Raw genomic sequence first — 16661 nt, forward strand, 5'->3', positions numbered from 1 at the left:
TGAAAACCTAGTACGGTTGATAGATAGAAATTGAGCCGAAAACGAGGTTGAGTGGGGAATAGATCTAACTCGAAGAGATATCAAGTGGCGAAGGAGCATGTATCCACTCGAATTGATGTTGCTTTTATGCGTGTGACTGACGACGAGAGGATAGCAAGAGAATTTCGAGTCGGCAACAACAATTGAATGATCACAAAGTGCTCAGACTCGACGAACAAAGATAACTCAACTTTATCCAAGTTGAATGGTGACATAGGCGTGCGCAAGGGAGATTTCGGAGGTTAGTCGAAAGTTAGGCGCGACAATGACTTCGCGCGTGAACGGGGTGGTTCTAACTTCGAAAACAGCTCGTTGATCCTCTATATGCAGCAATACTTGATCTTCATCCACTGTATATCGAACCTTGCCAGATCCCACTTTCCAGCAATATGGCAGAAGTAGAACCTCAAGCCGAGAGGACAATCGTCATTGTCGGTCAAGGGTGAGCATTTACACACTCGCTTTGCTCCGGAAGTCACACTGACAACCTGCTCTCCTGTTTCTTGTAATGTTCAAACTCACAGCGGTATCCAGACCGACCTTGACCTCAACTCCCTCGCAGACGATGAGATCGCCGCCGTCATCCCTGATATGTTGGCAGACTACTCGGCAGAATGTAGAGATTGGACACTGATAGCTAGCGAGCACTGGAGGCAGAGTCGGTGGGCAAGAGCAGATGAACTCCTCCACAGAGGTATTTCCTGTAAGTTTATTGCTTTTAACAGAAAAGCCAAGCTTATTGGGGATGTAGTCTTCGCTGGTGGACCTGGAAGACATCCGGACCCTGTCGCGTTGGTCAACTTACATGCCATGTTGGCGCATCTACACCTGCATCTGGCGAGATCAGCTCCAAAAATCATCCTCCCTTCTGCAAGTGAGTGTCTTGCAGAGTCGGTCAAGGTTGTCATACTGATGGGACTCAATCTTAGAGTACGACAAGATCGCTCCGGGGACGAAGACGAAGGACTTTCATCACCAAGAAGCCGCTGTCAACCTGAATGCTGCTACAGATGCGTTGCAGAAGTCTGGAGCAGGACAGGAGGATGAGCCCGTCAGCTTGGTCATGGGGCGGGGTGAGTCGTTGATATGACAACGACCGGCTCATCGTCACAAGTGCTGATCATTGCTTCTTGCCTAGTGATTCACTACCTTGCTACTGGACAACCCGGTCTAGCGCACCCACTAGTGGAAAGATTGCTTCAACGGCAACCGAACAACCTCATTGCCCTTACCGCTCAGGTCAGCTTTTAGTTTCTCCCCATGTGACCTATACTGACTCTACTATAGGCTCGACTGCAATTCGCCCGTCGATCACACGAGCAAGCTCTTCAGACCTACCAGAAACTTCTCTCTCTCAATCCCGACATGAGTCCCGACCCTCGTATCGGTCTTGGTCTATGTCTCTGGCAACTTGGTGACAAAGCTAAAGCACGAATCGCCTGGGAACGTGCTCTGGCACGCGAGCCCTCGTCATGGGTCTGTCTTCTCCTCCTCGGTCTCGCTTCCCTCAACACTTCTCGTGAACCGTCAATAGCACGAGAGGAACGATTAAAATTAGCGGCGGAAGGAGTGGCCTTCGTCCAACGAGCTTTCAAGCTCAACAACAAATCTTCAGCTTCAGCTTTGGCTCTGGCAAGCATCAGTGGACAGGGAGGTCAAATACCAGTTGCTTCCAAACTGGCAGAACGAGCTATTCAGCATTCTGACAACAGACGACATTCGGTATTGGCGAATGCCGAACGAGGGAGACTAGGGTTTATCGGCGGAGATGTTGCGGATGCTGGACCGTATATCGCGGCCGCGAAGGCCGAAGACGCTGGCGCAGTCAACATTATAGCAGAGTTGACTCTCGGGCAGATCGCTATCAGAAGCGGTGAGCATCAAAGGATTCCTCCGATCAGATAACAGCTTACTAATCTTATTTGCAGGGAACCTTCGAGAGGCTCTCAATTTCATTGAGCAAACCGCAAAGCGACTGAACGGCAAGGGGCCGCTCGAATACACCGTTCTCCACGCTTGCCTTCTCGCTTATCCCCATCCTGGTATGCCGGCCGATGAACTTGCCAAGAACCGAATAACGGCTCGTAACATGCTTACCGAAATGCACAATCTGGTCGCATCGGCGGAAACGGATGAAGATTGGGCCAAGCTTCGAGGTATTGGAACAGATGCAGACATCTTTGTCGATCTCGCCAAACTGTGGCAAGGCGAAAGTCTGGAAAAGGCCATCGCGGCATACCAAACGGCTCTGTCAATCAAATCTGATGAGAAGCTGGCGGGCGACGAACCATCTCAGGACCTTCAACCTCCAGATCTTGGTGCGATCCGACTTTCAGACAACCTTGGAGCTTTGTTCCAGCTTCAGGGCAGCGTAGAGACAGCCGAGAGGATGTACCAGGAGGCGCTGCAAAAACTTGCTTCGGAGACTGGGAAGGACGCAGAGGTTCTGAAAACAGTCTTGGCATACAATCTCGGTCGAGCGTACGAGGAAGGTGGTGACAACGTCAAGGCAGCCCAGTGGTACCGAGATGTGTTGCGACAACATCCAGAACACATGGAATGTGAGTTGATTGCGAAGACATTCAACTTTTTGTGGATTGCTGATACTACTTACTACAGCCAAAGTTCGGCTTGCCCTGATTGCGGCTTCTGCTGGAAGAAACTACGACGCCCATACTCTTCTCAAAGAATGTTTGAAATCCGACGAAACCAACATCACTCTACGATCGGTATACACCAATTCCTTGATCACCATTGGTTCTCACAAAGAAGCCCTCGCTTTCACGACCCAAACTCTCAAGTTCGACCGTGCAGATGCGTACACTTTCTGCGCTTTGGGATGGCTTCACTTCACCCTTGGACGAGAAGCGAAATCCGGACAAGAGCTTGCCGATCGACCGAAGCAATATCTTCGATCAGCCGAAGCTTATGAACGAGCATTGCACCTCGATCCGACTTCCGCTCAAGCTGCGCAAGGTCTGGCGATCGCATTGGCAGAGGACAGTTTGGCGCCGAAAGGCGCTGCTCTGAATGGAGCGGACGAAGGGAAAATGCGAGCAAGATTGGCAGGACAAGCATTGGGTATCTTCAGCAGGATCAAGGACTCTCTGAGTGAAGGACCCGTCAACGTCAATATGGGACACTGTTTCTTCATCCGAGGTGAGGAAGAGAAGGCGATCGAGTCGGTGAGTGACATGACATCAGTCAGCAAGGGAAAATCGCTAATGCAGGATATAATCTTGATAGTATGGCACTGCATCGAACGCCTTCAAGGGCCGCGATGTATCGGTTCTCTTATATCTTGCTCGAGCATGGTATGCGCTTGCCAATAGAGAAAGCAATTTCACAGCCATGTCGAAAGCTCTTGGTTACTGTCAACAGGTCGGTCTCTCATTGCACTTCTGAAAAGGATATCTCGCTAATTGTCAGTTCAACGCAGGCTATGCACATTCAGCCGAGTGATCGAGCAATCTTATACAACATCGCAATGATCCAGCAGAAGGCGGCAGAGATGTTGTTCTCGCTCGAACCATCCAAGCGAACTCTTGAAGAGTTACAAGTGGCCCTCAAGCAAGCACAGCAAGCTGCCAAGTGAGCCCTAATTTCACTAATTGGGTCGTCAGTGGCTAACATGAACCTCGTAGCACTTTCCGTGCCTTTGCGATTGATAAATCTGGGGCTCTCCCCTACGATCCCGATCTGGCAGACCAAAGAGCGCGATACGGTGATGGTCTGCTACGAAGAGCGCCAGCGGAGCTGGAGAAACAGGAGGCATACGAGGGCGAGACTCAAGCTCGTGTGGAGGAAGCTAGAAGGATGAGGGCCGAGGAGCAAGCGAGAATACAGGCTGCCGAGGTGAGCGATATTATGAGTCTCGCTACAGGAGCAAGTCGCTAACGTTTTGTAATGACTTAGGCCGCTCGACAAGCGGAGATTGAAGCGAAGGCAGCTGAATTGGCCGAGCAACGTCGTAAAGCTCGTGAGGAGGCTCTTGCTTGGCAAGAAGAGCTCAATGCTCGACAAGCTGAAGAGGAGGCCAAACGACTTGCTAATATCGAGAAGCGTAAGAAGCGTAAGGAAGGAGGAGCAATTGAAAGTGGAGATGAGGAAGCTCCCAAAGAGAAGAAACAGAGGAAGCAGAGAAAGCCTAAAGAGGGTGGGAAGAAGAGTAGAAAGGCGAGAAGAAAGAGTGATGCTGAGAGTAGCGAGGAGGAGAAGATGAGTCTGGATGAGGATGATCGAGATGATAATGATGGTGAAGAAGTGGACGAGGAAGTAGTAAGGGCAGACAGAGCTAGAAATACTTTGGCAATGCTCAAAGCCAAGGTGAGTGTAGCGATACATATCAACGAGGGCAAAGGGGGTCAAGTGCTGAATCAATGCCGTTTAAACAGAGAAAGTCAAAGAGACAGGTTGAAGATCCGGATGACGAGGACGAGGACGATATCAACCAAGGCGCCGCCAAGAAAGGGAAGCAATTGTGAGTGCATGCCAGCGTCCTTTTGTGGATCAACGATTCTGATGTGCACTCTGGCAATTCTCTAGTAAATCAAAGGCATATATTTCAGATTCCGACGAGGAGGAAAATGGTGATGACGCTGCACCTGCAGAGGCTGACAGTCCTGCTTCCGCGACAAACGGAGGTGACGAGAATGGCGAGGCAATGGCGGTCGACGCCGAGGATAAAGAAGATGTCGATGAGGACGAAGATTAGGGCACGTCAGTATTCAATGTAGCATGTTGAAGTGATAATGCAGTTAGAGAAAGAAGAAAGTGCCACAAACAGTATTGATTTGATTCCGTCGCGTTGCGTTTGTGGACAAAGTCAAAAGTCGCATTCTGTCATTTCAACGTTCCATAAATCCCATCAACATTAACCGTTCCAAATCGCATAGCGAGGTCTCGACGCGACAATGAGTTATCAAAACGGGTACAACGGTCTACCCATGAATCCCACAGGCTACGGTGGTGGTGGTGGTGGTGGTGGTGGTGGCTATGGAGGCGGAGATTATGGTGGAGGTTATGGAGGTGGAAGAGGAAGAGGTGGTGGTGGTGGAGGTGGATTTCGAAGAGGTATGTTGATCAGTATTCATACTGACAAGAAGTACTGCCCGATAGCTGATCCTGCTCTTTCCCTGATACGTGTAGATGATAGAAGGGGACCACCAAGAGGCAGAGGTGGTTGGTCTGGCGGTGGGGGTGGTGGAGGAGGAGGGAGAGATACGAGGCCACCCATACCTGAGAACTCGAACAACAGATTGAAGAAGATGGTCATCAAGCTCGGTGACGATGAGGTATGTCATTGTCATCTATCGTCCTGAGGCTGGTACAGCCTGCACTCAAGAAGAGCGTCAATCAGCATGATTCAATTCGGGGAAGCAAGCGAAACATGCCGGTCATCGTGCTAATCACAATGCCTTGGACAGGATTTCGACCCAGTTGAAGATCCTCCCAGATTGGCGAGGGCGCTGAAGAAAAGTTGGAGAGAAGGTTCTCAAGGTGTGACAGAGGGGTTCCGCGTTTCGTACGTTGTTCTCCCCTACCGTGTCATATTCTAGCTACAAACACTGATGCTAACCGTTGGATGCGCCATCTAGTGTCACACAGCAACCTCAAAAACACAGCTACTACGTTGTCCTTCTCTTGGCTCTCTCGAGACGATATCGACCCTCAGCAGGAGATGGGAATAGTGGCGAACAAGACCAAGATATTAAGCCTGGAGAGAAACGAAAGGCGGACGACGAGGTGGACGACGTCGATTTCTCCAAAGAGGTGTTGGAAGACCTGAGCAGAGCGTTCCGAGGTTGGTTGGAGGGTAGGGAATGGCAGAATGTCAGGTTATCCGTAAGTGTGGTTTTGGTCTGTCTTGATTCCGGAATAATTGACTGACAACACGACATAGTTGCACTTCTTTTCGTTATTGGTCTCTGCCGGTCTGGTAACTGCCTCGTCCCTCTTGACGGTGTTCAAGTCCCTGCTCGCTGTGTTGGAAGAGGTGGGAGGTGGTGGTGACAGAGCCGAAAGGGCTGTAAGAGCCGTCGGAGAGGGTCTTATCCGCGTGAGCTACTCCCTCATATCTCGCGCCGGTAGATGTTTCTGATGCGCGTCACAGTCCGGCAAGGTGTTATACGAGACATCGCCAGAGGACGTCGAGGCGTTAATTACGGATATTGAAGGATACATCATTGGCCGTCGAAGTGACCTTAAGATACTAGCAGACCCCTTGACCCCTCTTACCGCTTCTGGCCAGGACCCCTCCAATCATTCCGATGTAAGCTATGAGCTCCACTCTCCGGTATTGGTCAAGAGCTGACAAAATCCATCTCAGACACTTGATCAGTTCCTCACTGCCCTGCACTCCCTTCGAGCCGACGCTTTTGCCCCGCCAGAGGTCCTACCTCGATACTGGGAACAAGTTCGCGATGACCCTGATGCGATACAATCAGACCCTTATGAGCTGGCACCGGTCACTATGCCTCCAGAGTTGTACGAGGTTGATCAAGACGATTTGGATGTTGGCGAAGGCCACATCGGTGCTCTCAAGCTTTTCGCAGAGGACGTGAGTTCCCCCGCGCCACCAAAATATACGTTACTGATGCGACAGCCCGCAGGTCGTCCCTTCCTCAGACACCTTATCAGGGTGGACTCTTCGCAGTCTCGTCCTCGATATGCTTAACATTTACGAAGTGAACCGGAAGGACTGCGCTCGACTCCTTCTCTCACTCCGAAGCAACTTGCCTCGGGATACTTTCAAGCCACCATCTCAGCCCGCAGACGCTCCTCCTCCACCTTCGACGTGGTCTCTCGAATCGCTGATCATCTCGACTTTGCTCGGATCAATGCTCAGTCTCCCAAAATCTCCCCACAAGTTGATCTACTACAGCTCCGTTATCACCGAGCTGTGTAAGATCAGCCCGAACACCGTCGCACCCCCCGTCGGACGAGCAGTCAGGAAGATCTTCTCTTTATTGGGTAGCGAGGGATTGGATGTCGAAGTTGCGAGACGAGTCGCGGAATGGTTTGCTATCCATCTCAGCAATTTCGGATTCCAATGGATGTGGAAGGAGTGGTATGTACCCCTTGGGCTCACTGTGAAGTACCTTGCTGACCTGGCGATGCAGGATCCCTGAGTTGAGTTTGCCAGCCTCACACCCTCGTCGAGCCTTCATGCGCCAATTGGCAGAACTCGAGGTTCGATTGGCGTACCACGATCGCATTTTGGAAACCCTTCCCGAGGCCATGTCCGCGGAAGGAGCAGGTGTGATGTCCACGGAGCCGCCAGACCCAGTGTGGCCGTATGGTCAAGCTGGTGGGTACTCGACCCTTGATCATGGGTTAGAATCGGTTGCTGATTGCCTATTTGGTGCAGACCACCCTCTCAATGCCGAAGCCGCAGAGCTGTTGCAGCTACTCCGACAGAAACTTCCCACGGCAGAACTCATTTCGCACATGGAGGGCATGCCAAACGCCTCATCGGGTCCTGGCGAGCCTCTCTTCCCAGCGTTCCGAAGGATGATTGTCGAAACTATTCTCCATCTCGGTTCTCGGTCATTCTCCCATTTCCTCAACGCTACTGAGCGATACATTGATGTGCTTCGATATCTCACACCCGACCCTTCATCCCGTCGTGTGCTTCTCGAAGGTGTCGCGTCTTACTGGGGTAGATCGAGTCAGATGCGACTTGTCACCGTTGACAAATACATCCAGTATGGCATTCTTGAAGGTTTAGATGTCATCGATTGGATCTTTGCAGATGACGGAGCAGAATCAGCCGCAAGTGAAGAGGGTGATGGGTGGACCGATGGAGATAAGTGGGAGATGTTGAAGATGACTCTTGGCAAGCATGTTGGGCGAGTTCGCGCTGTCAAGAGAAGATTGAGAGAGATCGAAAGGGAGGACGAAGCTGCTAGAGCGAGAAGAGCTGCTGAGAAGTTGGAGAAGGGTGGTGATGTGGGCACAGAAGAGGATGACATTGTGGAAGGTGAGTCGACAGTGCTAGTTGTATTTCAATTCGACTGACGCGTGTTCGTCAGATATTCGAGCAGAGGGATCTAAAGAAGCTCGTGATGCCCAAGTTTCATTGGACATTCAAGCGACTCGTCTCGAAAAGGTTTTGGTCACTACGACAAAGGGATTCGTTTCATCGCTCTTACCGTGGTGTTTCCCTACTGAAGAGTCGACAAGTGCGAACGAAGGATTGAAGGGTGTGTTGGCGTTGTTGGATAGTGGGGAAGAAGCGATGTGGGGTGTGAGAGCCAGATGGGGTTGGTACAGGGAATACATCAGGCTGGTGAGTTGGTAAATGATCATTGTATCTGTTACTCTTGCTAACGGGGTGTATGCGCACGATAGTACCAATCACAACTCGTTCCTCTCGGAGAGGTCCTCCAGACCAAAGTGTTCGATGCGGTCGGTAATAGCGAAGAAGGTACACCAGAAGGAAGAGCGGAAAAGTTGGTGAAAGGTGTTTGGGATACCGTGATTGGGGCGTAAGAGGATAGATGTTGCTTTAGCTTTCCGCGCCGGATCAGAAACGATCGTGTGCAATCGTATCGAGAAATGCATGCATTCAATAAGCTGCGTCGTTTATGCTGTCCCAGCGAGCGACGATGATCAGTATCTTTGATTAACTGCACTGTGTTTAGGTAGGCTCGATGGGATACTGAACAGTATATGCAGGTCATAATGGTCGTCAATGCGAACTGTCTATATACAATGGTACTCGTACAATAGGTTATACAACAGATCTAAAGGTGAATCTCCCTTTGGTCGATACGAGTATGGTTCTACGCTCATTATGTCTTCTACAGTAGCACATCCCCGACCTCACTTGTACTTGTCTCCTAACTCTCGTCTCGCTGCTGGATCCAAGCTGTTCCTCATACCCAACAATGTCTCTCTGACCGCTTCCGTCGTTCCTATCATGGGCTTCAGAACAGCTATAGGGACAGCTCTAACAACAGCTCTTAGTGGACCCTATACAATCCCAACCGAATACATCAGCATCATTTCCCTTTCTTCTTTCTTCATGAGGCTTTGGATGGTAACAATGATGGACTCACATCTTCTCCTGACCTTTCATACACTTCCATCGGGACAGCCAATATCGTCTGCGCAGCAGCATTGACGTTTCTTGACAAACTCTTGTAAGCAGCTTGAACGCCTTCCCTAACACCTTCAGGTTGGTTGGCATATCGACTGATCGGTTCGTCCCCTCCTTCATCATCATCGTCATCGCTTGTTTCCTGTCTTTGGGTAGGAAGAGTAGTCGATCCGATGGCCCCTTCCCATTCACCTCCTGTCGGCGTCGCCTCCACTTGTCCTATTATGTTTTCACCAAATTTACCACCACCACCTAACACCCCTTCTGCGTTTTCTAAAATCACCTGAGTACCAGTCGCAAGACTAGCTCCTAATTTCATCAATTCCAACGCAGTGGACTTTACGAAACTGCCCGTCCCTCTCTGGACTCCTCGCGCCAACCTTCCGTCCTTCCTATACTGCTCGATAGGAAGTAGGATCAAATCAGCTACTCCAGATCCAACATTCACAATACTTCGGATCGGCGAGACACCAGATATCACATCGGCAAGTTGGTTCGCTTTAACATCCGGCGTCCACAGATCTTGTAAAGTCGATCCAATCTTCTCCCAGCCTGTGATACCGGACAAGGTGATATGTCGGAGAGTCATTTCCGCTCCGTCGAAATGGAAGAAATTCATCAACTCTGCCGTCTTGCCTTCTCGTAAGGCAGCAAAGTCGACTCGTTTCGGTTTATAGTCCAGTTTGAGCTCGATCGGGAAGATCTCAACGTGCTGGAAGAACGGTTCGGCAGGCTGGGGATTCTGCGAGCTGGGTGATGGACCAGTGTCGGGGGAGGGCGAAGTCGAATTCGATGAGGAAGAGGCGGGAGACTTGAAGCTGAAGAAGCGTTTGAGGAAATCGAGCGCATCTTGATCGACGTGCAATCTCAGAGGGAGGATCTTCGCCTAGGACCAGTCACCAGAGTCAGCACTCGTATTTTTCGTATCAACGAAAGAATCGCAGCTATGACTCACCCTCAATCTCATTTCTTCTTCTGCACTGTTGCCACCCAGTCTCACACCGACGAGCTCGACCCGCACCATATCAGAATCTGTCTCTCTCACATTGCCTCTGCTATCCGCCTTCATCTCCGTCAAGAACTTTTTCCATGTACTCGTCTTGATATGGTCCAAGATCTCCAGCTCTTTGACAGTAACGTTGACCCTGGAAGCTGTCGAGGATGGTGCTGGTGGTGGGATCCGATCCTCATCCTCGCTGTCTGGTGGGAAAATGTCGACCTCCGCTTGAAGACCAGTCAAAGTTATTTCGATCTGAGGCTTCTTCGATCTCGTCAATCGTTTCCCCTTCAACCTCAACTTGTTCTTCGTTGACGGTCTTTCTCTTCCCCTTTCGTGTCCACCGCCAGGACCAGCAGCAGGTAGAGTCTGCCAAGAACTTTGACTCGCCGTTTCAGCGCCCAACTCATCAAGTTCTTCGTCAATAGCTGCAATGAGAGCGGCCGAGTCCATTCCTTCTCGCTGTCCATCTAATCCGATGTACACCGAATTGAAGAGGACAGTACTCGTAGCTCGCTCGATACTCTCGTCAGCCTTCTGACCGGAAGCGAGCAATTGTCGGATCCGTTCGAGCCGACGTCGAACAGCTTTGATCTCGTCTTCGATGGCTTTGCGAGTCCGTGTCCAATCGTATCCGTCATGAAGGAAAATCTTGATGCTGGAGTCGTGGACTCTGACTCGAGTCTGACCAAAGCGTATCCTGAGATATCGCAACCAAAATCAGTATGCCGTCAAGGACTTGAACGCTGATCTACACCACTCACTCGTCCCCCGACTCCTTGCTCAACACAGGCAGACTTTCCCAGTAATCTACCTCCATATCAAACGCTTCCCTTAGCAAAATCTTGATAGTCTCGGCTCCAATCTCTCCTTCCCCATCAGCGCTTTGCCAGGCTCTTAGACTTTCTCCAGTGATGCTGTCAGTGGACGGGATGTTCGCCGAGCGTCTCGTAGCGTGATCGAGATAATCGAGATTATGTGGAAGGTCGTCTTCGATCATATCTGCTCCGGCAACGATGTCTGGGATTCGGTTGAAGGCGTCCTCATCGACAGAAGCTACGACGGCATGATCAGCAAGATGTAACCCAATTCTCGAAGTGCATAGCCATGGACTTACCAAATATGTTGATAGACTGATCCATCGAGATGGGAGAGCGGACATGGTCGGCGGTGACACTTTACGATCCTCATCAGCGCCTAAGCCTGTCAACCCAAACGGTAAAAACTCGCTGTTTCGGCGGCAACAACCTTTGCAAATCGCTAACAAGCTGGGCGAACGTTGCTAGCGAATCCGCACAAGCGGTCACCCTGATTTGCACTTGTTGGACATCGAGCTGGGCCAGATCATTCAGCCTTACTGTTTTACTATGGCTCAAGAAGGTTAGATGCTTGCACTCACCGAAACCTCATTGGTCCCCGTCAGGTCTCGTAAGCACTGTATTTCGGAACTGACGATGTCGATGATATGAGCATATCCTGCTTTCTATTCGCGGTAAAAGGTACTATCAGTGCTGTCCGCATGATGTCACGAGTTCTCTCGATCTAGTATTGAAGCACAGACTCACCTTCCACGCCTCTAACGAATCCGCCAGGCCAACCGGTAATGCAGTGGTTGCCGTCAAATCATCGACGGCCAGTATCCCTACTCTTTCCAGGCCGACCTCCACCAGGTTTTCCTCCGCATCGCTTCTCAAGTCCGTCTTGACGTCTACGTCGCCCAAGACTACCACAATAGCTCCAGGTTGGTTCGGTGCAGCAAAATGTATCGTTGAATCGTACAAGTGGACGCTAATACGAGTCACCTCACTAGGGACGACGTCCTCGAACACCCCTTCGGGTGTTTTGGCGAACAGAGCTAGCTCCTTTATCCAATCGATATCCTTATTGACGAAGAAGGTGATGTATGAACAGACCACGTTGATTCCCGTCTCTTTAGTGTCGGTCGCAGTGTTTGTGAGTGACGAAAATCGTAGCTGGACGAGCGGTTGCTGATGGGTAGTGAAGGTGAATGGTGTCGTTCGACCCAATATGCGTTGTGGCTTTGTTGAATCGGATCTGTCCGAAAAGTCTGCGTCGAAAATCGATACGCTGAAAGCCGTCTCATGTCGTCCTGTTGTATTCGACTCCACCTTCGCACTGATATCAGAAGCTCTTAAAGACAGAATTCTAGCTCCTTCCGCCGCGGCTGATTTCGCTCGAGGAACGTGCAGACTGAAATCGGCTTCGCTGACAAGAACTTGCAAGACCGTGGCAGCCAGCTGCCCTTCGTCTTCATCTTCGGTAGAACTGCTAGCCGACGAGCTGCCTCTAGCAGACCCACCGAAAAATCGACTGCCGATCATCTTTAGATCGTCTCGAGGTTTCGGGGCTGAGCCATCCCCAAACGCACCATCTAGCCAGTGGGTCATGTCATCTGCGAAGAACTGCAACCCCTCAATCGTCTTTTGGCGTATCTGAGCTTGAACCGAGGGTATTCGACAGGTGACGTTTGTCATCTTAACCGCAGTGACCGAAGTGGCAGACTTCAGATCGACGGAAGGAAGAAGAGGACTCGTATCAAAGTCGCCTGGTTCCGGTGCTAGCGGCCCCACAACGAGGAAAGCGGCTGAGTTACGTTCTATGATACGATGTTAGCGCTCGTCCTATCAGTGCTTAAATGAACTCACCCGGTGCCCTGGAGAAGAACAAGATCATCTTCTCCCATTCAATACTCGTCCCAGCATTGTTGGGCTTCGCTTCGACATGATTGACTTCCCTGATTGCTTGGAAGTGTCTCTTTTCAGACTCCAATACTGCTTCGCTGACCGTTGCCTTCAGGTCATGCATATCTAGGGTGACAATTCCAGATCTCAAGTGTCCACCATCACCCCATGTACCTCGACGATTGATCGGTGCCGGACATCTGATATCGAGTCTAATTAACGGACATCGGGCTTCCAGCACCGCCTTCGGTCGTGACGGAGATTGGATGGTCGAGAATGATGACGCCTGCGCATCTAAGTCATCAATAATCGACTCGGTGGTCGCTTGACGAGGCAATCCACTGGGACGGACTGCATGAGATAAGCCAAACGGCGGTACGGGTCTCGGTGGCTCTGCAGGTGTTCGAATGACGGGCGCGATGGATCTCAACATCGGGAGGAGTCGCTCCACAAGTGAGAGGTCCAAGAAAATGTGCAATGGCTGAGAAGTTACGGATGCAGCTGATCTCTCTCGTCAGCACCTAAGAATCCACAACATGCGTAGCCAAGCACTTACTCGTGTGCGGTGCCAAATCCTTTTTAATAACGACGACCGGAGCCTCGTCTCCTGGCGTTACAGATGCAGTAGCAGTCTTCAATATGCCTCTGCCTTTCTGCTTAACCTTCCACTGTTTCTCACTGCCTCCAGTCTTCCGTTGTAAGCCTGAATTTCGCCAGTCCACCGAATCGAATTCCGGGAAAACGGAACCTGCAGCGGGTGGACGAGTAGTGGTGCGACTCAGTGACCCAGAAGTGGCACCAGGAGCGATGTCATACTGTTTGGGAAGATTTTGATCGAATATGATCACAGGAAAAGCTCCGCCAGGAGGTACATCGTCTGAACCGGTGTCAGACGCAACGTCGGAAGCCAGATATTCGAAGAGAGAGAAATCTTTCAGGGTCACAGTCAAGGTGGGTGGTGGGGGTCCGAAGCGAGTAACGGTTGATTGCCGACGAGGCAATCGACTCCCTGATGTGGTTCGAGCTGGGCGTGCAGGGGTTTGTGGCTTACTAGCAAAGCCTTGGCTAACATATTTCGCTTCGAGAGCTTCGAGGCGCAATCGTAAATGGCCATAAGGTATGTAAGTCGTTGATGGTTTCGCCCAGTATTGAGCCGCATGAGAAGCAAAAGTCGAGCTGTTCGCCGCCTCCAGATCATACACCATCGACGTGTGAAGCGCTTTCAGCCGAACGCTTGCCGTTATCTGAGGTTGGTTGGGAAGGAGTGATAATGGTTCAGTACTAGTATAGGAAGACTCCACTTTAGTGGATCGACTGGCGCTCTGGAGCGCTGCCAATATTACAAGGGCTTGTCGTGGTAAGATAAGAACAGCAATGCTGCCCATAGTGATCTCGACATCGACCGAGTGGAAGCGGGGCGAGGACGTATGTTGTGTGGACGTGGTACTTGGAGATGATGTCGACGAGGACAGGGAAGGATCAACCAGACTTGTCGGAGGTGGAGGTCTTGTGGTTTTCATCCTCAATATAATGTCCTCTGAGCCGAATGTGAGGAGCATGGTCTCAGCGGAGCCTTTCGGTTCCACCGGAGTCGGAGTCACTGATCGGCTCAGTTCATTTCCACTATCTTCCTTGTAGATTGATGTGCTCTCCGTTCTCTCGCTAATCACACTGTGGTAGACGCTGGCTTCTGTGCCTAACGCTGAGACCGTACTGTCTCGTAGATCCAGTACGGCCTGTGACATGACCATATCGGAGTAACTTCGGTTACTGCTTGACGAGGAGGAAGATGACATCGATGATGATCGGGACGATGTGTGCGAAGGTTTCGATGACGGAGGGCTTGACGAGACAGGTAGCATGTAGACACCGACCGAAGAAATTCGGATCGCGCGAGTTGTAGAACGTGCATTATCGTCTCCAGCTGGCTGTTGTTGACTTTCGTCCACATATCGTACCTCTCCTATCCGAAACTCGAAGACGCCCCCATGTTCTTCGTCGTCGTACTTGATCTGTATCCTGACATTATTCACTTTGAATTCAAGTCGCGCAAGAATCCTCTCTACTAAGCTAGCGAGTACTGTCGTACTCTCCACAGTCGCTGGTAGAGGTTGTGGCGACTCCCCAGGACTTGAAGGATTGGAAAACGGAAACGATCCAGGTACTTCGTCATTCGAGAAAGGATCAGTATGGGATAGGACAAGTGATTGGCGTATAGATCGATCCAATTCGGCCTCTTCAAACGCGTCAAGCTCTTCGTGAAGGAAGTCGTCAGCAGCCGAAGTCACAGACTCGGCTAGATCTCGATGTTGGTCCGACTGCCGCTGGGCGTAGGAAGGTTCCTTCCCATTCCGACCAGGTCGGGCAAGGGTGAAATGTAGCGTCAACGAGTCGAGAGTGAGACACAAAGGATCGGACCACAGACTATTGAGCGGCACACGGGCAGTGACCTTGTCAAGGGTACCAGATGTAAGAGTGAGAGGTATCGAGGATGGCAAAAGCGCGTTAATCTCCTACATGTCGCACATCAGCTGTTGCCCTCTTCGCTCTGCCCTTTCCTTGTTATACATACGGTTGTATCCACTTCGAGACCCTCTATCTCGAGCCATCCTTCACTTATTTGAGCCTGTATCCGTTCCGCGTCCAACGCGCCATGTTGAACGAATCTGCCCAATGCCCGTTTCAACACATACGAAAGGAACCGTCGTTGGATATTGGCCGGTAGGGAGATTGATGGAAGGGAAGGTAATGAGAATGGGAAAGTGGTGAGGAAAGAAGGAAGAGAGAACATGGTAAGTGAGAGGACCGTCAGACAGTCTCCATTCTATAGGTGACTCCTTTCTGCTAACGGTGACAGAGCAGACGAGATCAGTTGTGGTGTTTAGTACAAATATAGCTTGATAGGATGGATGAACGGTGATTACGCCGGTTATCGTTGTCGCGAGCTGATTGCGATTGCCACCCAGACTCACTCACGGAGACTGACCGGTACTCCGTTGTTGTCAGAGCTCAGCTCACATGCCACGGCAATAATGCCGTGATAATACCGATTTACGTAAGTATATCCGTATGCGTACTCTATTTGGACATGTACTCACCTGACCTGCTTTGTACCCTGTCCCAGATTCAACCTTTTCCCTGAATTGGGTTGTAAAGGTGTAGAGACACGACTTGGTGACGGTATGACAGAAGACCTGGACAAGAGTTCGTTGAGAGAAGCGTCCATCCATCTATCCATCTATCCAACCAGCTTAGGTACTACTACTGCTAGTTCATACAAGGATAGTCACGCATCGTTCAACCTTCTTCTTTATCACTCAGTCGTCCAAGCACGTTGCAGCTCAATCTCAGTTTAGATTGAAAGCACAGACCTACTACACCTCCCTCAATCAACTCTCCACCAGTGCCACTCGTAGTGTGACTCATCACGCGCCTACCTCAGCAAGGCAGAACAATCAACCACCGCACCTGACTGACTGAGTGTCACTCCAACACCCCCCGACCACTCACTCTGTCACTCGCTCACTCACCCACCTCCGAGCTCAAACCTTACCATCTGCACATCCTTTGTGGTCCGTGTCAACATCAACATATCCATATCATATCATCACCACCTTACCCTTTCTACACCAATCCCTTACCTCCTCGCGGTCAACGACTGGAACTCGAACACACAAACAACGTCATACCTTCCGACTCACCCGAGGTCACGTTGAACGATTACCCCATACACATACAACAACGAGCGTCGCCTTTACACGTGAAAGAAAGAAGGACGCGTTGGTTGATCATCTAGGAGAGGTCATTAGTCTAACAAACG

At 50.7% G+C, this 16661-nt stretch overlaps 3 protein-coding genes across 3 annotated transcripts; 2 read left to right on the forward strand and 1 right to left on the reverse strand.

Annotated features, from left to right (window-relative positions):
• Positions 1-428: 428 nt before the first annotated feature.
• On the forward strand, positions 429-4753 carry CI109_100128 (uncharacterized protein; the record flags this gene model as incomplete). The annotated part of the gene is made up of 14 exons (XM_032007963.1): positions 429-481; positions 564-742; positions 791-913; positions 969-1112; positions 1178-1278; positions 1327-1912; positions 1968-2600; positions 2659-3224; positions 3286-3420; positions 3479-3630; positions 3684-3894; positions 3955-4365; positions 4434-4519; positions 4585-4753. 14 exons carry the CDS (start codon positions 429-431, stop codon positions 4751-4753), a joined length of 3549 nt encoding a protein of 1182 aa, XP_031857749.1.
• Positions 4754-4952: 199 nt separating this feature from the next.
• On the forward strand, positions 4953-8532 carry CI109_100129 (uncharacterized protein; the record flags this gene model as incomplete). Its single annotated transcript, XM_032007962.1, has 12 exons — positions 4953-5112; positions 5188-5333; positions 5466-5563; positions 5637-5883; positions 5942-6097; positions 6152-6310; positions 6368-6598; positions 6651-7108; positions 7161-7348; positions 7409-8020; positions 8073-8329; positions 8392-8532. 12 exons carry the CDS (start codon positions 4953-4955, stop codon positions 8530-8532), a joined length of 2853 nt encoding a protein of 950 aa, XP_031857748.1.
• Positions 8533-8865: 333 nt separating this feature from the next.
• Positions 8866-15632, reverse strand: CI109_100130 (uncharacterized protein; the record flags this gene model as incomplete). Its single annotated transcript, XM_065966725.1, has 11 exons — positions 8866-9015; positions 9102-10028; positions 10098-10839; positions 10904-11195; positions 11257-11315; positions 11370-11473; positions 11539-11622; positions 11705-12756; positions 12806-13342; positions 13398-15354; positions 15414-15632. The coding sequence occupies 11 exons, from the start codon at positions 15630-15632 to the stop codon at positions 8866-8868; spliced, it is 6123 nt and encodes a 2040-aa protein (XP_065822797.1).
• Between the last annotated feature and the right edge of the window lie 1029 nt (positions 15633-16661).

The sequence above is a fragment of the Kwoniella shandongensis genome, chromosome 1 (genome assembly GCF_008629635.2).
Source record: "Kwoniella shandongensis chromosome 1, complete sequence".
NCBI classification, from domain to species: Eukaryota; Fungi; Basidiomycota; class Tremellomycetes; order Tremellales; family Cryptococcaceae; genus Kwoniella; species Kwoniella shandongensis.